This window comes from Arachis stenosperma, chromosome 3, assembly GCF_014773155.1.
Source record: "Arachis stenosperma cultivar V10309 chromosome 3, arast.V10309.gnm1.PFL2, whole genome shotgun sequence".
In the NCBI taxonomy this organism is placed as follows: domain Eukaryota; kingdom Viridiplantae; phylum Streptophyta; class Magnoliopsida; order Fabales; family Fabaceae; genus Arachis; species Arachis stenosperma.
This window is the reverse complement of record NC_080379.1, coordinates 25,836,960-25,857,178: the sequence shown is the minus strand read 5'-3', so window position 1 is coordinate 25,857,178 and position 20,219 is coordinate 25,836,960. Positions and strand designations below refer to the sequence as shown.

General features: G+C 37.3%; 1 protein-coding gene across 1 annotated transcript; it reads right to left on the bottom strand.

Annotated features, from left to right (window-relative positions):
- Nucleotides 1-11,742: 11,742 nt before the first annotated feature.
- On the bottom strand, nt 11,743-12,710 carry LOC130965736 (uncharacterized). Its single transcript, XM_057890496.1, has 2 exons — nt 12,592-12,710; nt 11,743-12,490 (listed from the first exon to the last, which is right to left on the bottom strand). The coding sequence occupies exons 1-2, from the start codon at nt 12,708-12,710 to the stop codon at nt 11,743-11,745; spliced, it is 867 nt and encodes a 288-aa protein (XP_057746479.1).
- Between the last annotated feature and the right edge of the window lie 7,509 nt (nt 12,711-20,219).

Below are 20,219 nucleotides of genomic sequence, written 5' to 3'. Positions count from 1 at the left end.
CACGCAGTTTACCGACAAGAGGTTCACGGAATTCCTTACCGGCCTGGGTATAAGACAAAGATTCTCCTCGGTGGAACACCCCCAGACGAACGGACAGGTGGAGTCCGCGAACAAGATTATCCTCTCAGGGCTAAAGAAGCGATTGGATCATAAAAAGGGTGCTTGGGCCGACGAACTAGCCTCGGTACTCTGGTCTTACCGAACAACCGAACAATCCTCCACCAAGGAGACTCCTTTCCGACTAACGTATGGGTTAGACGCGGTAATACCCGTAGAAATCGGGGAACCGAGCCCCCGGCTACTTTTGAAAGGAGTGGAGGAAGCCGTGAAAAAGGACCTGATAGACGAAGCCAGAGAAATGGCTCATTTGACAGAGACGGCACTAAAGCAAAGAATAGCCCTACGCTACAACACCAAAGTGCTCAAAAGAGAATTCGAGCCAAACGATCTCGTCCTAAGGTGAAACGACATCGGCCCACCGACCCCTGGAGCAGGCAAGCTGGCGGCAAACTGGGAAGGCCCCTATAGAATCAAAGAAGCAATGGGTAAAGGCGCTTTCAAGTTAGAAAGGCTAAATGGTAAGGAAGTCCCGAGAACATGGAACGCAAACAATCTGAGAAGGTTCTACTCCTGAAACGCGGGGCGACTAACCGACTAATCAAGCTAAGTGGTTAAGATGCAAATTTAAACTTTCCATTATGACCTATGGGTCCCTTATGCAATTGCTGAATAAGATATACTTGCGCAAATTTTCTCTTTTGTAATTTCTCTTTTCCAGATAACACGCTCTATCACAACCCGACAACGATGCGCGGCCCCGGGACTGATCACCTCGGGAGCCCGTCAAATACCGTCATAACAAATGACTACGCAAAAGGCCACGGCTCGTTAATATAAACAGCAACTATAAACCAATAACGGTTAATAGAAACGATAGCACGGCCAGACGAATAAGAAAGAGTTAACTACGTTAAAACGGGCAAACGACGAAATAGTCGAATTGTTCACAAAAGCCAAAATAAAACGGCCAAACTACAAAGTTTTAAACAGAGGGTTCATTTCTTGGGGACGTCAACAATCTTGCCGTCCTTAATGACCTTGAAAACACTGATCGCCGACGTGTCGAACTCGGGGGCAACAATTTTAACTTGAGCTTTGAGGGCCTCCTCGGTCGCCAAAATCGCACCCTTCCCTTGCTTGACGACGTCTTTATACTTTGCTTTCCATGTTGCCAGTTCGGCCTCCACGACCTGCTTCTCTTTCTCGATTTCGGCCACCCGTTTCTGCGCCGCGCCGACCTGACTCTCCAAAGCCATTTCGCGCTCGATAAGACGTGAAACCGTGGCGTCCGACTCTTCCAATTTTTTCTCAGCAGTAGTGGCCTTCTGTTCGGCAGCAGTAGCTTTCTTCTCGGCGGCGTCAAGCTTCCCCTCAGATTAGGTCAACTGCTCCCGAAGAGTCTCAACTTCACTTTTTAGCCCGTTATTAGCCTTCCCAGCAGACTCCAACCTCCTGCGGAGGGACTCCATCCCAGACAGTTCGAACTCGGCTTTCCGAGCTATCACTGCGCCGCGTAGGAGGGTACGGTACATCCACCTCGCCTGCCCGGCAAGGGATGACTCATGAAAATACTCTTCAGTACCGGGAATCAGCTGGGAGTCTATAAAGTTCCCGGCGTCAAAATTTCTCTCCATGACAGTAAGGACCCCCTCAGGACTGGACGACGCCTTCCTCTTCCTCTTGAAGCTAAGGACCTCTTCCACCTCGTCATCGGCATCAGGGTTAGACGTCGAACCCCCAGTGCCGATAACCTCACGGAAAGGGGAAGCATGAACCGCCTGGTCACCTTCGGTCGCGGCGCCTTGAGCCGAGGTGCCGGTCTCATCAACCGCAGCCCCTTGCTCGGGAGCAGCCTTGTCCTCCGGAGGAGCAGCAGGCTTCCCAGCAGCGGACTTCTCATTACCTTCCTCATCGTCACTACCACACAGGAAGGTTTGGAACAAGTCAGGAAGACCCGTTACCTCGGCAGACATTCCCACTGTAAAAAAGAGAGAGAGAGAGAGAGAGGAGGTGAAGTCGGTTAGTCGCAACAAACTATTAATAAAAGCAAGAATATAAGAGGCGAAATGAGCAGAGGCTTCTCACAAATATAATTACGACCGGCCTCCCGATCACCCATAAGGAAGTGAGGATTCACATGATTCCTCCCAAAGACCGCCATCAACACGTCGGCGATCTTCCTATCCACCGCCGACATGCCTTTATAGGTTACCTTGACAAAGGCATTGGATCCCGCCCCGAAACTCCAATAGGTCGGGATAAGCCGTACCCCCTCCAACGACAACCAAAAGGGATGACGACCTTTGACAGGACGGACCTTGAAATATTTGTCCTTAAATCCGTGGTAGGAGTCCTTGAACAAACCAAAAATCCTTCGACCTTGGGCAGACCGGAAGGACATGAACCCCTTTTTATGTTTCCCCTCCTTCGAAGGGTTTGTAAGATTGAAGAAGAAAAGAAAAACATCTACAGACACCGGCAGGTCAAGGTACTCACAAACCATCTCGAAACAGCGGATCGAGGCCCAGCTGTTCGGATGCAACTGTGACGGTGCCACGGAAACCCGACCTAAAAGCGCCATTTGGAATGCTGAAAACGGAATACGAACTCCAACTTGGGTAAACATGGATTTGTAGAACCAAATCCAGTCGGCAACTCGGGGATGATGGAAGTTGATCTCATACAATCGCTCGTGAGGAGCCGGGACAAAAACGTCATAATTGGCTTCCTCATCGGTTCCTCCGCACAAGTACTCGGCTTGTCGGAACTCGGTGAGCTCCTCCTCGCCCATTTGGTTAGGCGAATCCTTCACGTCGGAAACGACCCAAGCATAGGGATCGTACGCCACGTGAGAAGGGGAAGCCCGGGAGACCGTGCGAGCCATACCTACATGGGGGGACCATCCAGTCAGTCTACGAGATCGGTTGCTCAGGCCGAATACAGACACTACCCCCCACTACTCCCCAACTAAGGCCAAACAGAATTAAAACGCGAAAAGAACAAGGAAAAACCTACCCTGGAATGGTACTTTCCCCCCTAACACGTCTAACCACAATTGAAAGGCTACGCAGCAACAACAAAAACCAGGCAACAAGCATGCAAGAACAAAGCATAAAAGGAAAAGAGTTCAAAAATTACCTGAATTAGCGGAAGGAGGATGAAGCAGCAGATAAGAAAAGATGCGAGGGGAGAGACACGCGAGGGCACCACAAAGAAATGTTCTGAGGTTTGGGAGCAAGAAGAAGGCAGAAAAGGGAGATATGAAGGAAAGAAAGAGTACCAAAACTGGCTGTTTAAAAACTGCCTCCCAGGAAGCGCGAAAAATCTGGGGGCAGAATAGTCTTTGCAGACAGGGTTTTCCACCCCATTATGAGCATTCAATGCTCGGCACTAGGAACGATGCGATGAAACAGTTGCTTGTGCAACCAAAGGACACGCGCGTTGGGGGCATATCCTTCCCACGAGCGGCCGACCAGACGAGCACAGGTGAGATGCGAGACGACACGCCATTGATAGCTCCCACGACTACCATTGGCGCGTGGGGGCACTGTTACGGCCTGGCCCAGGATTCCCACGGGTCAACCCGGCCCAAGCTCCACCCGGCTCGGTTACGCGCCCTCCAACCGACCCGGACACGCGTCCTGTACGGCTCACACGCGGCTACAGGACAGCGTCCTTGAGAATATGGGCCTGTCCCCATGAGGGGCCCACTACTGACATGTATATAAAGGGAAGATTGGCTCTTCCCCCGAGGTACGTCACCTTTTCTCCTATCATTTTCCCCACCTGCACACTAGCTGGCACAACCGCGAGTGAGGCGTCCTCACCCCATCCCTTAACCATCCGACCTGTCCGGCAACCGACCACCGAACAGATATTATTTATTTTATAACTATTTTAAGGACTGATTTGTTTGGCTTTCAGCAAAATATTTAAAATATATATATATAATTAAAAATAATATTTTTTTATTTTCAATTTTTTTAAAGTTAAAAATAAAAATATTTTCAATCTAAAACACAGTATTTTTAGTAGAAGACTCCGTAATTTACCGAATTTCATCTTTTATCTCTTTTCTTATATCTCACGCACCAAAATTAAATCTTCACTCACATATAAAGTAAAATAGGGACCGATTGAAAAGAAAAAAAATATAAAAATCTAATTATAAATTTGGTAAAACTATAGAAATTAACAAAATAATTAAACTTTTAAAATATTATATTTTGTCTTAAAATATTTAATAAATTTAATATTATTCTATTATTAATATAAATAAAATACTTAATCTTGTTAGTATATATTTAATAAAATGTTATTAAAAATAAGAAAAAATTATTAATATTAATGTTAAAGAATTGAAATTTACTTTTTGAATAAATAAATTAATAATAAAAAAATTTATTTTATTATTCAATTATTTATATTATTTAAATCTCACCATTTTTACGTAATGAAACATCTGATGAAAGTATTGTCCTCCACCATATTTTCAGACAATATTACATCTGAACAACTTATTGCATATATTCCTTCTAAGTATTTTTTTTATCATTTTATCACTATTTTTTATTATTAAATTTGTATTTAAATGTGATATGAAATTTCAGTTTTAATTTTATTTTTTTCATATGTAATTTTATAGCTTATTATTATTTTCATAGTTAATTATAATAAGTTCTTGACCTCAATAAAAGAGAAGAGAGTTCTAATAGGAGTAAAAATAAAAAATAAAAAACAGTAATAAAATATACATTGACACACATTTTATATTTATTTTTTATTTTCACCTACCATATCATACATAATATTAGTGATTAGGTTATGTAAAATCAACATTCAATATTGGAAAGTATTTGTTATCATCGTTATTTTAATATTCATTCTCTTTTGTAAAAAAAAATTATCTTTTGAGTTATTTATCCAAACGCTACAACTTTAAAATAAGTACTTTTATAACTAAAAATCCAAACACAAAATAATTTATTTATAAGCTGCTATTAATAAAAGTCCTTATATTTTAAGCTACTTTTTCAAAAAAACTTATTTAAGTTATTTACCCAAACTGGATCTTAATAAAAGAACAATATTAAATTTATTTAATTTTTTATATAAAAATAAAACTGTTCACACTTTAAAAATAAATAAAACTAACATTTGTGCCTATATATAAATATAAAACCTTTAAAATAGGTGCTTTTAAATCTAAGCTACTAGGAAATATAAAATTTAAATAACATAGTTAATAAAAGACAGTATATACATGTCTCATTGATAACGAGATTGCATAATAGCTTTAGAGTCTGTTTGGATAGTTTTAAAAATAATTTTTTTTAAGTTTTTAACTTATAAAAAATAATAATATTAATATTTTATATAATTTTTAAAATTAAATTAAAATTTTTTAAGAAACTATTTAAGAATTTATAAAAAAGTTAAAAAAAATAACTTCTCTCATAATATTATTACTTTTTTATTATATTTTTATAAAATAAACACTTTGAAAATTAAAAATCCAAACACATAATAACTTATTTATAAATTATTTTTAATATAATATTTATTGTTTAAGTTATTTTGTCAAAAAAGACTTAATATTAAGCTATTTATCCAAACCGAACCTTAATTTAGGGCTAAAACCGATCATTTTTGCTCTCAACAATAACGAAAATGTGAAAAAAATTATTTGTTTTATTTTTGGCAGTAATGTGTGAGAAAATGGAAAAAAACATTTATTTTATTTTCGCTGGCTATAACTGTGTGTATTTTTTAAAATTTATTTTCGTATTAATTAACTGTGAAATAATACTAAATTTAAAAAGTAATAAATTTTTATATTCCAATTTAAATTGATAAATGAAATTTTTTTATTTAAATAAAAAAAGTCTTATTACACTATGTTATTTGACTTTACGTGAGTTTTATGCTGTTATGAGAAAAGTCTTTTACTTTTCAAAAGACATAAAAACCACTAGCGTTTTGTCTGAAGAATTTTTTCAATTAATTTAAAAAGAACGTCATTCACGTTTTCATTAGAATTTTTTTAGTTTGACAATGCTTTTTTTCATTATTTTTTAAATTATTAAAATAAAAAACGGCGTTGTTTTGTTTTTTATTTTTCTTTTAAATTATGAAAATAAAAACAGCGTAGCTATTTTGTTATTTTAATAAATTTGAAAAAATGCGATATAAATATAACATACATAATGAGTCAATTTTAGGAATAATACTGTTCTGAGCCCAATATTTAAAAAAATTTCTACAATGATCAATAAACCGTGTTGCCTCTAAATTATAATCGGATTATTTTTAAATTATTTATGATTTAATTAAAGAAATATATAACATTATATTATTAGTAGGAATTTTTTATTTATTGAATAAATATATTAGAATTTAAAGTTTATATATAAACTTTCATGTAAAAACTTTAAATTAATAATTTTAATATGTGTTTTTAAATTATATATAAGCTAATAAACTCATTATTTATTCTCGTTATAGTGAGTGGATTTAGGGCAATAAAATGGAATAAATTTATTGGACCAATTTGTTTATTCGTTTGAATGGACGGATTTTACTTTTAAAATTAAATTCATTAAAATTCAGGTTAATTAAACGAGTTAAATCCGATTAATTTAAAAAAATAATGGGTTAGCCCGCGTGTTAAATATGGCCAATATGGCAATATGCTAATATGACAATATTTTTCTTAATTCAATCCAAAAATTTGACCTATCTATTAAAAAAATATTTTGTTTTTAATTTTTGATTTAAAAATGATATTTTTGTTAATTTTTTAAAAAATAAAATAAAAAATAAATGGACCAGTTTATTTAATCAATTAGATTGACAATAAATAGTCTGAATTAAAAAATTATGGCCTATAAATAAAATGAATTTAAACATATCAATCTATTTAACTTGTAAACTTAAACGAACTAAATCTAAATAAATTCAACTAGTCTGTTTGACAACCCTAAGTTGATCAAGAAAAATAATTATGGTTAGTAATGTCTCATTCACTTTAATTTGCCATGATTTATAATAGAAAGAGTGAAAATTATTGCTTTTTTTCAAACCACGGATTAAAAAATCAATTAAAAAAACCTTTTAAACAAGAAAAAACTTATCAAAACAAGGAACAAGCTGAGCCAAATTATTCAATATTCAATGAATACAATAAAGATGAATTAAACTAATATCATTAAGCATGGGATCCAATATTCAATTTTTTTTCAAAGAGGAGCTCAACACATAAAGTGGAGCATAAAAAACATACATTGGTAAGATAAACCAAACAAAAAGACCAACCCAGCAATGAATAGTATCATATATCCCTTTGTTATCCCTGACATTGCCATCAACAATAAAAGTGATCCACACCTAACCATTCCTTATAGCTCAGAAAGGATATGTTGATAATCTCCTCAACTCCTTTTTCTTTATTCTGGAAGATCCTCTTGTTCCTTTCCAGCCATAAGTTTCAAGTAATCGCACAAAAGCACACCATCCATTTCTTGCATTCCGCCTTCCTTTGTGATGTCTCTGTCCAACTTAAGAAATGCTCCTTCAACGTACCCAGGCAAGATCATTGTCTACCAACATACGATAGCCATGCACACAAAACCTGCCAAGAAAAACTACAGCAAAGGAACAAGTAGTGATCAAACTCCACATCTTTGTTACATAAAACACACAAGGTATCTTGTTGGTTAATTGTCCCAAATCGACTCAGTCTCTCCGTTGTACTGACCTTGCTAGTCAAAACAAATCAAACAAACAACTCCACTCGTGGCGGGACTAGTCTTTTCCAGATAGTTTTAGTAAAGCTATAGCTTGTGATATCCTCTGGGATCATTTTTGTCTGCATTACCTGCACAAATGAGTTAGTTGAATAAATACCATGTTTATCATATTTCCACACAACTCTATCCTCTGTATCACGTGCAAGTCTGACCAGCCTTAATGCATCGTGTAGCTAGTTCACTAGATCCAACTCCCATTGGAACAGTTGTCTTCTCTATTGGAAGTTTCATATCCACTCTAACCCATCCCAAAACCCACAATCCCCTATCACTGATCCTTTTTGGTTTGAAACAGAGAAGAGTCTTGAAAAGCAACCTTTCAACAGACCTCCAATAAGCCAGGCATCTTCCCAAAAGCAAGTACCTCTCCCACTCCCACCTCCATAGACAACCCAGTAATCATCTTCTGCCTCACTTCTTGATGCGTGAACTATAGCTGACAAATATCCCTTCACGGCCCCTAAGAAGGTAATTATTGGTTGGCCAGAGGCACATTTGGATCCAGGTTATTGCATGAACAAACCACCTTATTCCACAATAATGGACACTCCTCCTTCGAAAAGCGCCACCACCATTTAAACAAAAGAGCTGTGTTGCAGACCAAAGCATCTCCAACTCTCAATCCGCCTAACCTTTTATGAGCCTGCACCACTGACAAACCCCAATTTGACGGTTTGTTTTGTATTGAATTTAGAGTATCTTGATAACCTTTTGTCACATTTAGCCTATAAATTAGCATGGTTTTGTTATCTCTCCCGTATTTGTGCCTAAGTGTAAAAACACGCTTTTTACGCCTTATTTTGATAAATCCTATTTCCTCTTTGATTCCATAAGATGCCTTGATGTGTTTGCTAGTAATTCCAGGATTAAAATAGGCTAGGCATGGATCAAAGGAAGAAAGGAAGGAAGCATACAAGTGGAGAGAAGCACAAAAAAGCCAAATAATTAATCCAGGCCATGCACGCGCACGCGCATAAGGCGCTCGCGCGCACATTGCAAAACAGGACAAGGACGCGCACGCGTACTGCGCGCTCACGCGCCGATGATGGCACATGACTTCATTAATGTAACACGTGCCTGGCGATTTTGGAAGGTTTTCAGCAACCAACTTTGGCGCCAAAATGCACAATAAGAGCCAAGGATTGGAGGGGATTGACACACATGTTCATACACATTCATACACACTAGGATTAGTTTAGTTTTAGCTTTCTAGAGAGAGAAACTCTCACTTCTCTCTAGAATTAGGATTAGGATTAGGTTTAGTTCTTAGATTTAGATTTAGATTCATCTTCTTCTACTTCTATCTTCTCAATTCCTTGTTGTTACATTCATTCTTCTTCCATTCTTTTATTGCAATTTCCTTTATGTTGTTCTTATATTTTGTTGTAGATCTAGTATTGTTCCTTCTACTTTCTTCCAATTCAATAAAAGGTAATTCATAATAAATGTGTTTCTTTTGATTGTTGTTGTTAATTTCTTTCAATAAATGTTGTTAGATTCTATTCTTGTTGTCAATTTGCTTTGCTTTTCTTTTGTGCCTTCCAAGTGTTTGATGAAATGCTTGGTTGGATTTTAGTGTAGGTTTTGTTCCTCTTGGCCTAGGTAGAGTAATTAGTGACTCTTGAGTTATCTAATTCCTTTGTTGATTGATAATTAGAGATTGCTAATTGATTTGAATGCCTCTAAAGCTAGTCATTCCTTTAGGAGTTGATTAGGACTTGAGGAATCAAATTGATTCATCCACTTGACTTTCCTCCATAGTTAGAGGTTAACTAAGTGGGAGCAATGGACAATTTGTTATCACAATTGAAGAGGATAACTAGGATAGGACTTCTAGTTCTCATATCTTGCCAAGAGCTTTGTTAGTTGTTAGTTTATTTCTTTTGCCATTTATAATTCTTGTCTATAATCTCAAAAACCCCAAAACAACTCACAACCAATAACAAGACACTTTGTTGTAAGTCCTAGGGAGAACGACCCGAGGTTTAAATACTTCGGTTTATAGATTTTAGGGGTTTGTACTTGTGACAAACAAATTTTTGTACGAAAGGATTAGCGATTGGTTTAGAGACTATACTTTACAACGAGATTTCATTTGAGAAATTCTAAACCGTCAAAAATCCAATCGTCAACCACTTCCCACTTAACCATAACCATACCATTCCTCCCATCCTCCTTACTCCAAAAGAATCGTCTCTGCAAGGAAATCAACTTCTCTACAACAGCTTTAGGCATCTTATATAAGCTCAAATAATAAACCGGAAGGCTATTCAACACAGATTTGATAAGCACCAACTTACCGGCTTTATTGAGGGCCTTGGCCTTCCAAAGGCTAACCTTTTCCTCCACTTTGTCTACTATCGGCTTCCACGTCTTAACCAACCTCGGGATAGCTCCTAGCGAGATACCCAGATATTTTACTGGAAGAGTGGCTTCTTTACAACCCAACACCCTACACATACGTTGTACCCACTACTCGTTACATTTAATAGGAATCAAATTAGATTTATCAAAATTAATACTTAAGTCTGACATCAACTCAAAGCAACAAAGCAGCCTCCTGTAATTCTTGATGGTCTCTTCCTCAGGTGGGTAGAACAAAATTGTATCATCTGCAAACTGAAGGTGTGACAACTCTATATGATCTCTACCAACCAACAACGGTGATATACGACCATTTCTAACAGCCTCTCCAATCATCCTATGTAGCACATCAACAACAAGTACGAATAAGAAAGGAGACAAAGGATCACCTTGTCACAGTCCCCTTTCCATCTTGAACGGCTTAGAAGGCGAGCCGTTAATCAACACTGACATAGAATACGTACCGACGCACTCTATTACCCAACCCCCTCCATCTTCATCCAAAACCCATCTTTTGTAGTACAAGGTCCACAAAACTCTACTTAACTCTATCGTATGCTTTCTAGAAGTCTAATTTTATAATTGTCGCTTCCTTCTTCTTCAGTTTGATCCACTAAACAGTTTTGCACGCGATAAGGTCCCCATCATGAATATTCCGTCCTTTAACAAAAGCACTTTGTGTCTCGCCCACTAGCCCTGGCATAACTGCTCGCATTCTCCTAACCAGCAACTTCGAAATCACCTTATACACACACCCCCACCATGCTAATCGGTTGCAGATCTTTGATTTCCTTGGCACCAGTAAACTTGGGGGCCAACGCCACCCACGTAACATTAGCATCTGCCGGTAACTTTGAAGATTGGAAGAAATTCAAAACTGCTGCCGTAAATTCAGAGCCAATTTCATCCCAGCACTCTTTATGAAGTTTATGTTGTAACCATCACATCCTGGAGCCTTGGATGATTCACAATCCCACACTGCCTTTCTAACCTCCTGAGATGTCGGTTGCACCTCTAAAGCCATAGCATCCCCCTCACTGATCACATCCACCTGACCATCTCTGAACCCCACCAACGGTGACTTCTCTTGATGATACAATTTTCTATAAAACTCGTTGATATCAATCTTGATCCTAGCTTGATTTCTTATCAAACGTCCATTGATAACCAGTGCATCAATCCTATTATTCCTCCTTCTTACAGAAGCTAAGTTATGGAAGTATATGGTATTTTTATCCATGTCCCTCGCATGCCTAGACCTCGACATCTGCTTCCAATGTAGTTCTTTCCTCACATACCATTTCTCACAGCACACAACTAATGCCCTCCTTCTTGCCTCCACCATTCCATCATAAACCATGTTACCCACCATGTCATCTAACTTCTTGATGTCTTCCTCAAACTTCATAATTTTCTTGTCCATGTTCCCAAAATTAGCTCTATGCCATTTTCCCAGAGGACCTGTCAATGCCTTCAATTTATCAGTGAATTATACCTCTCCTAACCCTCTCTATTCCTCTTTAACCATCCTCAGAAATCTTTCATGTGTGAACCACGAATCTAGACTTTGAAATGGTCTTGGGCCATCCCTTATCCTCTTATCCTCCACTATAATAGGACAGTGATCTGACAAGCCCCATGGACCCCCTCTTAAGCGAGAATCAAGGAATACATCAAGCCATTCCAAGCTAACCAAAGCTCTATCAATACAGCTACAAGATCGCCCTCTGAACCATGTAAACTTACGGTCAGTAATCGGCAAGTCCAACAAACCCATGTTATTTATCCAATCCTTGAAATCTTCTGCCGATAGAGGTAGCCTATCAGTGCCTCGCTTTTCCTCCACCTGTACAATCTCATTAAAGTCCCCCAAGAAGCAACATGGACCCTGACACAAACCTGCTATGTAACTCAATTTCTTCCACACAACAAGTTTTTCATCTCTTGAATGCGAACCATAAACCAAGAAGAAAGCACAGTTCACATTATTTTCCAACAATATCCATTCAACACATAACCACCTCTCCTCTTTATAGCAGTTTCTCATATTAAAGAAGCCATCATCCCATACTAACAACAGCCCACCAAACGCACCATTAGACCCCACATATTCCCACCCCGCACCATTCTCCCAAATTTTTAAGACATCAAATATGGTTACTAATTGTCTTTTAGTCTCTATTAGGCCTAACAAATTCAACCTATATTTTCTCTTTAGGTCCTTCACCATCCTCAACTTCCCATCACCCCTTAACCCCCTAACATTCCAAGAACTCAAAATCATTTTAAAATATTATTACACACCTTTTTGTGAATTTTGGGCCTATTCCGTCTTGCTTTAGCCTTCTATTTTGCCAACCTTCTCTTTTGAGCAATTTCTTCATTCTGTTCTTGGAGGATAGCCATAATATCATCTTTTTCATTATACAGCATAGCTGCTGATTCTTTGGCTAAATCCCAAAATTTTTTATTTTCCATCATTTGTTCTTCCAGTCTTGGGTACTCTGTGCCAATGCCGTCGTCATAATTGTCGTGCCCTCCCCCGCCCCCGGTTGTCCTGTCCGTCACCAACACCATGTCCATCATACTGATCCGAGGGGTTTCTATCACCTATGTAGCTAATTCCGGGGCTTGTATTAGCTAATACTTCCTTACCTCCACCGCGGATTCCAGAATGATTACCATCTTCATCTTTGGTGTCAACCTCTCCGTTTGTATCCTCAACCTCTTGTAACCCTTCAACCCACATCTTATCCCCAGAATCTCTTCCTGCTTGTTTTCCAGTTATTTGGTCCCCCACTATCACCGCGTGGCTCTCCCGTTCAGCTTCCCTGTCATCGACAGCTCCGATTACCTGCAGGCCACCAACGGCTAGCCGAGGAGTGGCTTCTTCCACATTTAAAGCCTGCTGCCCTCTACTTCCCTCGCCATTTGCAAGTCGTGCTTCTCCACGGGTTGCACCTACTCCCAGCGTCGAGACAGTGTCCACCAAGCAGAGCCCTTGATGTGACACACCACTGTTCAATTGTTCTCGTCAGCGGCCTCCAGCGTAGGGGAATCCTTCACGAGACGTCGCGCCATCACCCCCAAGGCATGAAGAACCCCTAGCATTCGCGACTCATAGCCAGACCCGGGTCCTTTCCTTTGAAATCTGCCGACTCGACACAGTACATGCGGACCTAGTCCAGGAGAACCTTCAGTAGCACACTCCTTCCCATTAGAGAACGATCTTGGGCCCTGTTGGCCGATAGCACAACTACTATATGTATTAGCATGACTGGCCCAACCTACATCATTATATTTATCATATTTTAGCACCTTCTGTAGCCCATTATGGTTACCACTATAGCTCCAAGGAATGGTGGCCTCCGAGTCCACCTCATTACAGTTCTCAAATCCCATCAAATATGCCCCATATTCATTAGCACCATCAATTGGCATATATGTTATCATTTTTTGTTGATGGTGCCTTAAATTTTCATAACTCCACTCATTCAAAATTGATTCTGAATTTACGATTCTATCCTCATCTTCAACCTCCTCCCGTTGCACCTCCGTTGCAACTATCGCTGCCTGATCACCATAGTCTATCAACTTTGTTGGCCTTGTGGACATTGTAGCTATACCATCACAGACCTCTGTTGTTTGATTTTTCAAGTGATCCCGTGTAGAAACAGCATCTGCCACATTATCCAATTTACATTGCACACTATAAACTTCTCGTCCCTCATCTTTTACCAATACGTTGAACCCACTGGTACCTATAGTGATATGAACCCATTCATTGATCATGTCCATAGCACAGATATCAATGAGAACACGGCCTACACTGAACGATGAGTATGATTCTGTCACTTTATCACACTCAACCACCTTTCCCTATAGACCTCCTAACATCTTGAAAGTATCCACTGACCAAGCGTGTACCAGCACCCCAAAACACTCTAACCACACTCTACGCGATTCACTTTTCTCCGATTCATCCCATCTCCATACACTATGAAATATCTGTAACAGGCTATTCGTTTTAAACGTGTAAGTCTCTTCAGCGTTCAACAAACTGTCGAACGTCAAAATAGCTTTATACGCTCCCATTTCACGAACTTGAATTACTTGAGGGATGTTCTTCCCAACCATGTTCTTCAATGACCTAAAGTTAATAGCTGTTGTTGTTCCACCTATTAAGCTTTTCTGCAGCCAGCCCAAGTTTTCTTTCGCCACAGCCACTTCCAATTTCTTCATCCACCAATTTCCATATGGATCTTGGACCTTTTTATCCTTGCTCACATCTTTAGGGCAGCTAGTCGGGGTTATTTGGGCAGCCTTTCTTTCTCGTTGCGGTTGACGACTCGTTCCATTTCGATTACCACCTACTGGCTGTATCTTCTTCCCGTCTTTCGCACTCGATAATCACCTATATTTTGCTTCTCCAAAAAACGTCACCTTACCTCTCAACTTTATACGATTCATTTCTGTTATAGTCTTCAAGGCCCCTCCCTTTGTAGTGTACCGTATGAACGCAAACATGTATATTCTGCCCACTTTTTATTTTCTTGACAGGTATATATCATTTATACGGCCAGTCCAACTGAACAATTGAAATAATTCTCTCTTCGAAATGTCTTTAGGGAGATTATCCAAGAAAATCGTGAACATCATCCTCCAGGCGTCGGTATTCTTCTCGATTTCAAACTCTAAAATTTTTGACATGATCTCTAAACCTAACCCTTTCAGTATTTTCCACCTACTCTCTCTCTCTTTTGTTCTCTCTCTCATTCTCTCTCTTGTTATTGATCCAATATTCAATTTTTTTTTTGTTAAAACCAATTTTATAACAACTTTTAGTTTTTGTATTAAAAAATATTATTTAATTTTATAATAATCTATTTTTGTTAACAAAATATTTTGTAACGAAGTTTACTATAATAATTTTATAACAAATTTATTTTTTTACAAATTGTTTAATAATAAAGTTAATAATTTTTGTAATAATTTTTTTTAATATAAATACTATTTTTTCTTGTATTACTCTTTAGGGTAATAATTATATGATATGCAAGTAGTGATTCAAATAGTTATTAATTCATTATAATGTTTACGTTGCCTGAAATGCAGTATATATTGCATGACTGGAATGACGAGAAATGTATCAAAATACTGAAGAAATGCAAGGAAGCAATTATCACAAGAAGCAAAGGAAGAAAAGGAAAAGTTATTGTCATTGATAGAGTAGTGAGTGATGATGAAAAGAGTGATAAAGATATTGAATCAATTGAAACCCAACTTTTCTTTGATATGTTCATGTGGTAGAAGTCAACGAAAAAGAGAGAAATGAAAAAGAATGGGCAAACTTAATTTTTTCAGCTGGTTTTAGTAGCTACAAGATAAACTTATCAGCTTTGGGATTAAGATCTCTCATTAAAATCTTTCCATAAAAATTGCAAGTAGTAAAAAGCATTTTGTGAAATAATGGGCATCATATATAAATACGCATTTGAATGCTGTGTGTGAAATTTGTTTAATTTTTTATATTCAAAAAATAAAGAATTCATGTAGTTGTTGCTGTGCTTTTTTAAAAGAAAATAAGAAACATTTATTTTCATCTCCTTTTGTCTTTATTCCGTAGCTTGTATGAATCTTCTTCTGTTTCAGAGATCCTATATATAGTACTAGATGAAAGTGGCAAACGATTTCCTCATACATCATATCAATGACTCATACCTAATTATCTCATTTTGCATCGTCATTTTGTGTGTTTATCCTTTGCTTGTTGGATCAATAATTGTTCAATAGTTTTTTTTTTTTTTTGAGAAAAATTCTACATCCATGGTATCCAAGTAACTTTTATTCCATGCCCCACACTCCTGTTTATTTTACACGCGCCTCTTATAACCTATATAACAAATCCTTATTTTGCGTTATCAACGTTTTTTAACGTAAACTTTTTTATACAACGTAAACCTCTTCTTCTTCAACCTAATTAAATTCGTTGTTCTCCTCTTTCACGTTTTTCTTCTCTGCATTATGGATCTGGATTGATTCAACGCAATTATCTTAGTCGTTCATCTTCTTATTCGTTTTCTTCTTCGATCTGCACTTTTGAATTGAAACAATGAATGAATCAACTTCAAATCAGTTGAATGAGTGCGATTTTGATGATTCTTCTCAAACGCATCAATTTGATGATGTTTGGATTATCGAATTCTGAATCAAATTTAATGGAATGAAATTTCTAATTTTATTTGAAGTGAATTGAATGGACTGAGGTGATCTACATCTGAATTGAATTCAATTGAATTGATAATATGTAACTGTGAGTAATTGTGAGTGTCAGTAATTGTGAGTAACTTTGAGTAAATGTGAGTAACTTTTTGATTTGGTAAGTACTAAAGAGGTGGTTTATCACTTTCATATTTTCGGTTCGGTCCGCAGAAAGGAGTCAACAAAAATTAGACCAATATGTTCTGTTTTCTTCTCTAAGAACTATATAATTATTTCACCGTAATTAAGATTTCGGTTCACCATAACTAAGATTTCGGTTCACCATGAGTACTGTGTTCGGTTCATTCTACACTATTCAAAACTCTTCTTCCTCACCTTCTACTGCTTCTTCACCAGAGAGAGAAGGAGAAAAAGACAAAAAAATACAGCAGCAGCAACAACAAAAGAATGACGATAGGGTTTTAGGATTTAGGGTTTTAGGGTTTAGGGTTTATGGGTTCAGGGTTCAGTGTACAGGGATTCAGTGTATTTCAAACTTTCGGTTCACCCCGTGTATTAATTTCGGTTCACCGTGTTCATGGTTGAGGGTTTAGGGTTTAGAGGTCTAGGGTTTAGGGTTTAGCATTTAGGGTTCAGAGTTCAGTGTTCAGGGTTCGGGTTCAGGGTTTAGGGTTTAGCGTTCAGGGTTCAGAGTTCAGAGTTCAGGGGTTCTGGTTCAGGGTTTAGCATTTAGGGTTTAGGGTGTAGGATTTAGGTTTAGGTTTTAGGGTTGTAGGGATTTAGGGTTTATGGGTTCAGGGTTCTGGCTTTAGTGTTTAGTGTTTAGGATTTAGGGTTTAGGGTTCAGTGTTTAGGGGTTCATAATTTTTTGGTGAACAGGAGAGCGATTTGGATTAATCTTCTGAAATGAATCAAACTGACAAAGTTTGGATTATTCAATTTTGAATCAAATTGAATGGAATGCAATTGCTAAGTTGAATTGAATTAAATGGACAGAGGTGTACTGAATTGAATTGATAATATGTAAATTGTAGGCAGAGTTATTTGAATTTGATTTTATATAATGGATTATGTTTCATTCACTCAGTACTATACAATTGTATTGTTTTTGGTTCACCATGAGTATTGTGTTCAGTTTACCATGAGTGCTGTGTTCGGTTCATTCTGTAGAAAGCTGTTTAAATTTAATTTTATATAATGGATTATGTTTCGTTCACTCAATACTATACAATTGTATTGTTTTCGGTTTACTATAACTAAGATTTCGGTTCACCATGAGTACTGTGTTCGGTTTATTTTACACTATTCAAAACTCTTATTCCTCACCTTCTATTGCTTCTTCACTAGAGAGAGAAGGAGGAAAGGACAAAAAAATACAGGAGCAACAACAACAAAAGAATGACGATAAGGAGAAAACACGTGAAGAAGAATGAACGCGAAAAAGGAGGAGAAGAAGGCACGCAAAGAAAAAGAAGACGCTCCGTGCATAAACGAGCGTGAAAAGAAGAAGAAGAAGAAGAAGAAGAAGAAGAAGAATAAGAAGAAGTGCGGGAGAAGAAGAAGAAGCGTTGGGGGCGATTTCGTGTGTATTGGGCGCGTGTATTTCACGTTTCATTTAATGGTATTGAATTTTTTTGGTGTTGGGCCAACTTGGTTACATGGTTATATGGATGTGTAGCATCCCCAATTTTTTTATGTTATATATGTCACGCTTTTTTTCGTCATGTGTGAATACTTGGCACAGAAAAAGAAAGAAAGTAAATAATGTCGAGGAATGTAACTCTTTGATTAAAAAGAGTTAAGATAATCAAGAATCAGGATGATTAATTATGATCATTATAGAGAATTAATTAGTCTTAGTTTAAGTGTGTTATATAACTAGAGAAGTAGAATTTTATTTAGGTCTTTTTAGTGACTGATTATTTTTCTGAACTCAATTTAATATTATTATTCTTTAGTTTTCTTTTCTTCTTTTTATTTTTTTGCTATCAAAGCTACTGCTGCAAGAATCTTTTCATAGTATCATGAGCTTTAGGTGTTTGATCCATGGCTTCTCCCAATAAAGATTCTACCAATTCTAATTCCAACAACACTCCTTCTTTCTCTGCTGTTATCAACAGTTTTCTCCCAAATTTCTTTAATCAGAAATTCTTTCACCCAATCAGTAACAAACTTGGTGAGAATAATCACAAGACTTTGCAACAACAAGCTCTCTTTGCAATTCGAAGACAAGATCTTGAAGATCATCTCCATCCAACACGAATTCCTCCTCAATTTGATTCCACAGCAAATTAGCAAGTTGGAATTGAATATCAACAATTCAAACAATGGAGGTAGGACAACTATAATCTCGGCTCTTGAATGCTCGCCTCTATGGATTCGGATTTCAAGAGTAAAATGGTTGAGTCCATCTTTGCTTATGAAATTTGGGGAAAATTGAAGAATATTTCGAGAAATCCATCAAGTATAGGGTCAAACAACTCAAAGCACAACTTAAATTTGTCAAGAAACATACTATGTCTACTCAAGATTATATCTCAAAAATTAAAAACCTTGCTGATTCCTTGGCAGCCTTAAGTTATCCTCTTTCGACAGAGGAACATGTAGAAGCTATTTTTGAGGGTTTAAATGAAGACTATCAAAGTCTTTTAATCACAATCAATGTGAAACCTGAAATGTATAGTTTTTGTGAAGTGCAAACTCTGGTATTGACTCATGATAACGCGATGAATAAGTTCAGAAAGCCAGATAATATTTTTATACAAGTTAACTTTACTCAAAGTTATTTTCCTTTTATGCCAAATACTATGAGAGGTAGTCCGATGAAAGGAAGGGGGAGATGTGGAGGTCGACCTTTTAGGGATGGTAGGTCTTTTTATCAACAACTAAGACCTCAACGCCAAGTTTGTGGCCGATTTAGACATATTGCTTGGCATTGTTTTCATAGATTTGACTAACAGATTCTTCCACCATCACAAAATTAAGACAATCGAATGAACAACTACAACTCTCTTTCATCGACTACTTCCACTTCATCACAAGTGAATTTTATTGCATCTACTCCTCCTCCGCCTACAAATACCTTTCACAATCCTGCTGCATTCCTTGCTGCACCATCTACTGTCTCTAACCCAGCTTGGTATTCAGATACAGGTGCATCTCATCATGTAACCTCTTTTCAATCTAACTTGATTGCATCATCTGAATACAGAGAGCCAAAACAAGTGCAGATTAATAATGGAACAGGTATTTCTATATCTAATATTGGACACTCTTTTTTGTATTCTTTATCTTCTAAAAGATAGTTCTCTCTACAAAAGTTAATTCACTGTCCTAATATAACAAAGAATCTAATCTCGGTATCTAAATTTGCTGAGGATAACTTTTTTTATTTTGAATTTCATGCCTTTTATTGTCTTGTTAAATGCTAGTTCACCAAAAAGGTTCTACTGCAAGGTTTTAGGCAAAGAGGTTTATATCAGTTTTCTGACATTGTTGTCCCTTATCATTCACAAATAGATTCATGTACTAAAGTTTTCTCTATCTCTCTTCCTTTTTTTGATTTGTGGCATAAGAGATTAGGACACACTGCCACTAAAACTGTACATCTTATTCTATCACAATGTAACATTCCTTTTGATAATAATGTTGATAATAGGAAGTCTAGTCTTTGTGAAAATTATGTTCAGGCCAAAATGCATTTTATTCTATGTAATGATTCTTTAACCGTTTACAATTCACTATTACAATTAGTTTATACGGATG

Bases quoted from the DNA above. Each gene is read 5' to 3' on its own strand.
- LOC130965736 (XM_057890496.1), bottom strand. From the start codon at position 12,710: ATGGAAAATAAAAAATTTTGGGATTTAGCCAAAGAATCAGCAGCTATG. The intron at 12,491-12,591 runs GTTGGCAAAATA...TTGGAATGTTAG, and splicing joins GAAATTGCTCAAAAGAGAAG to GGGGTTAAGGGGTGATGGGA.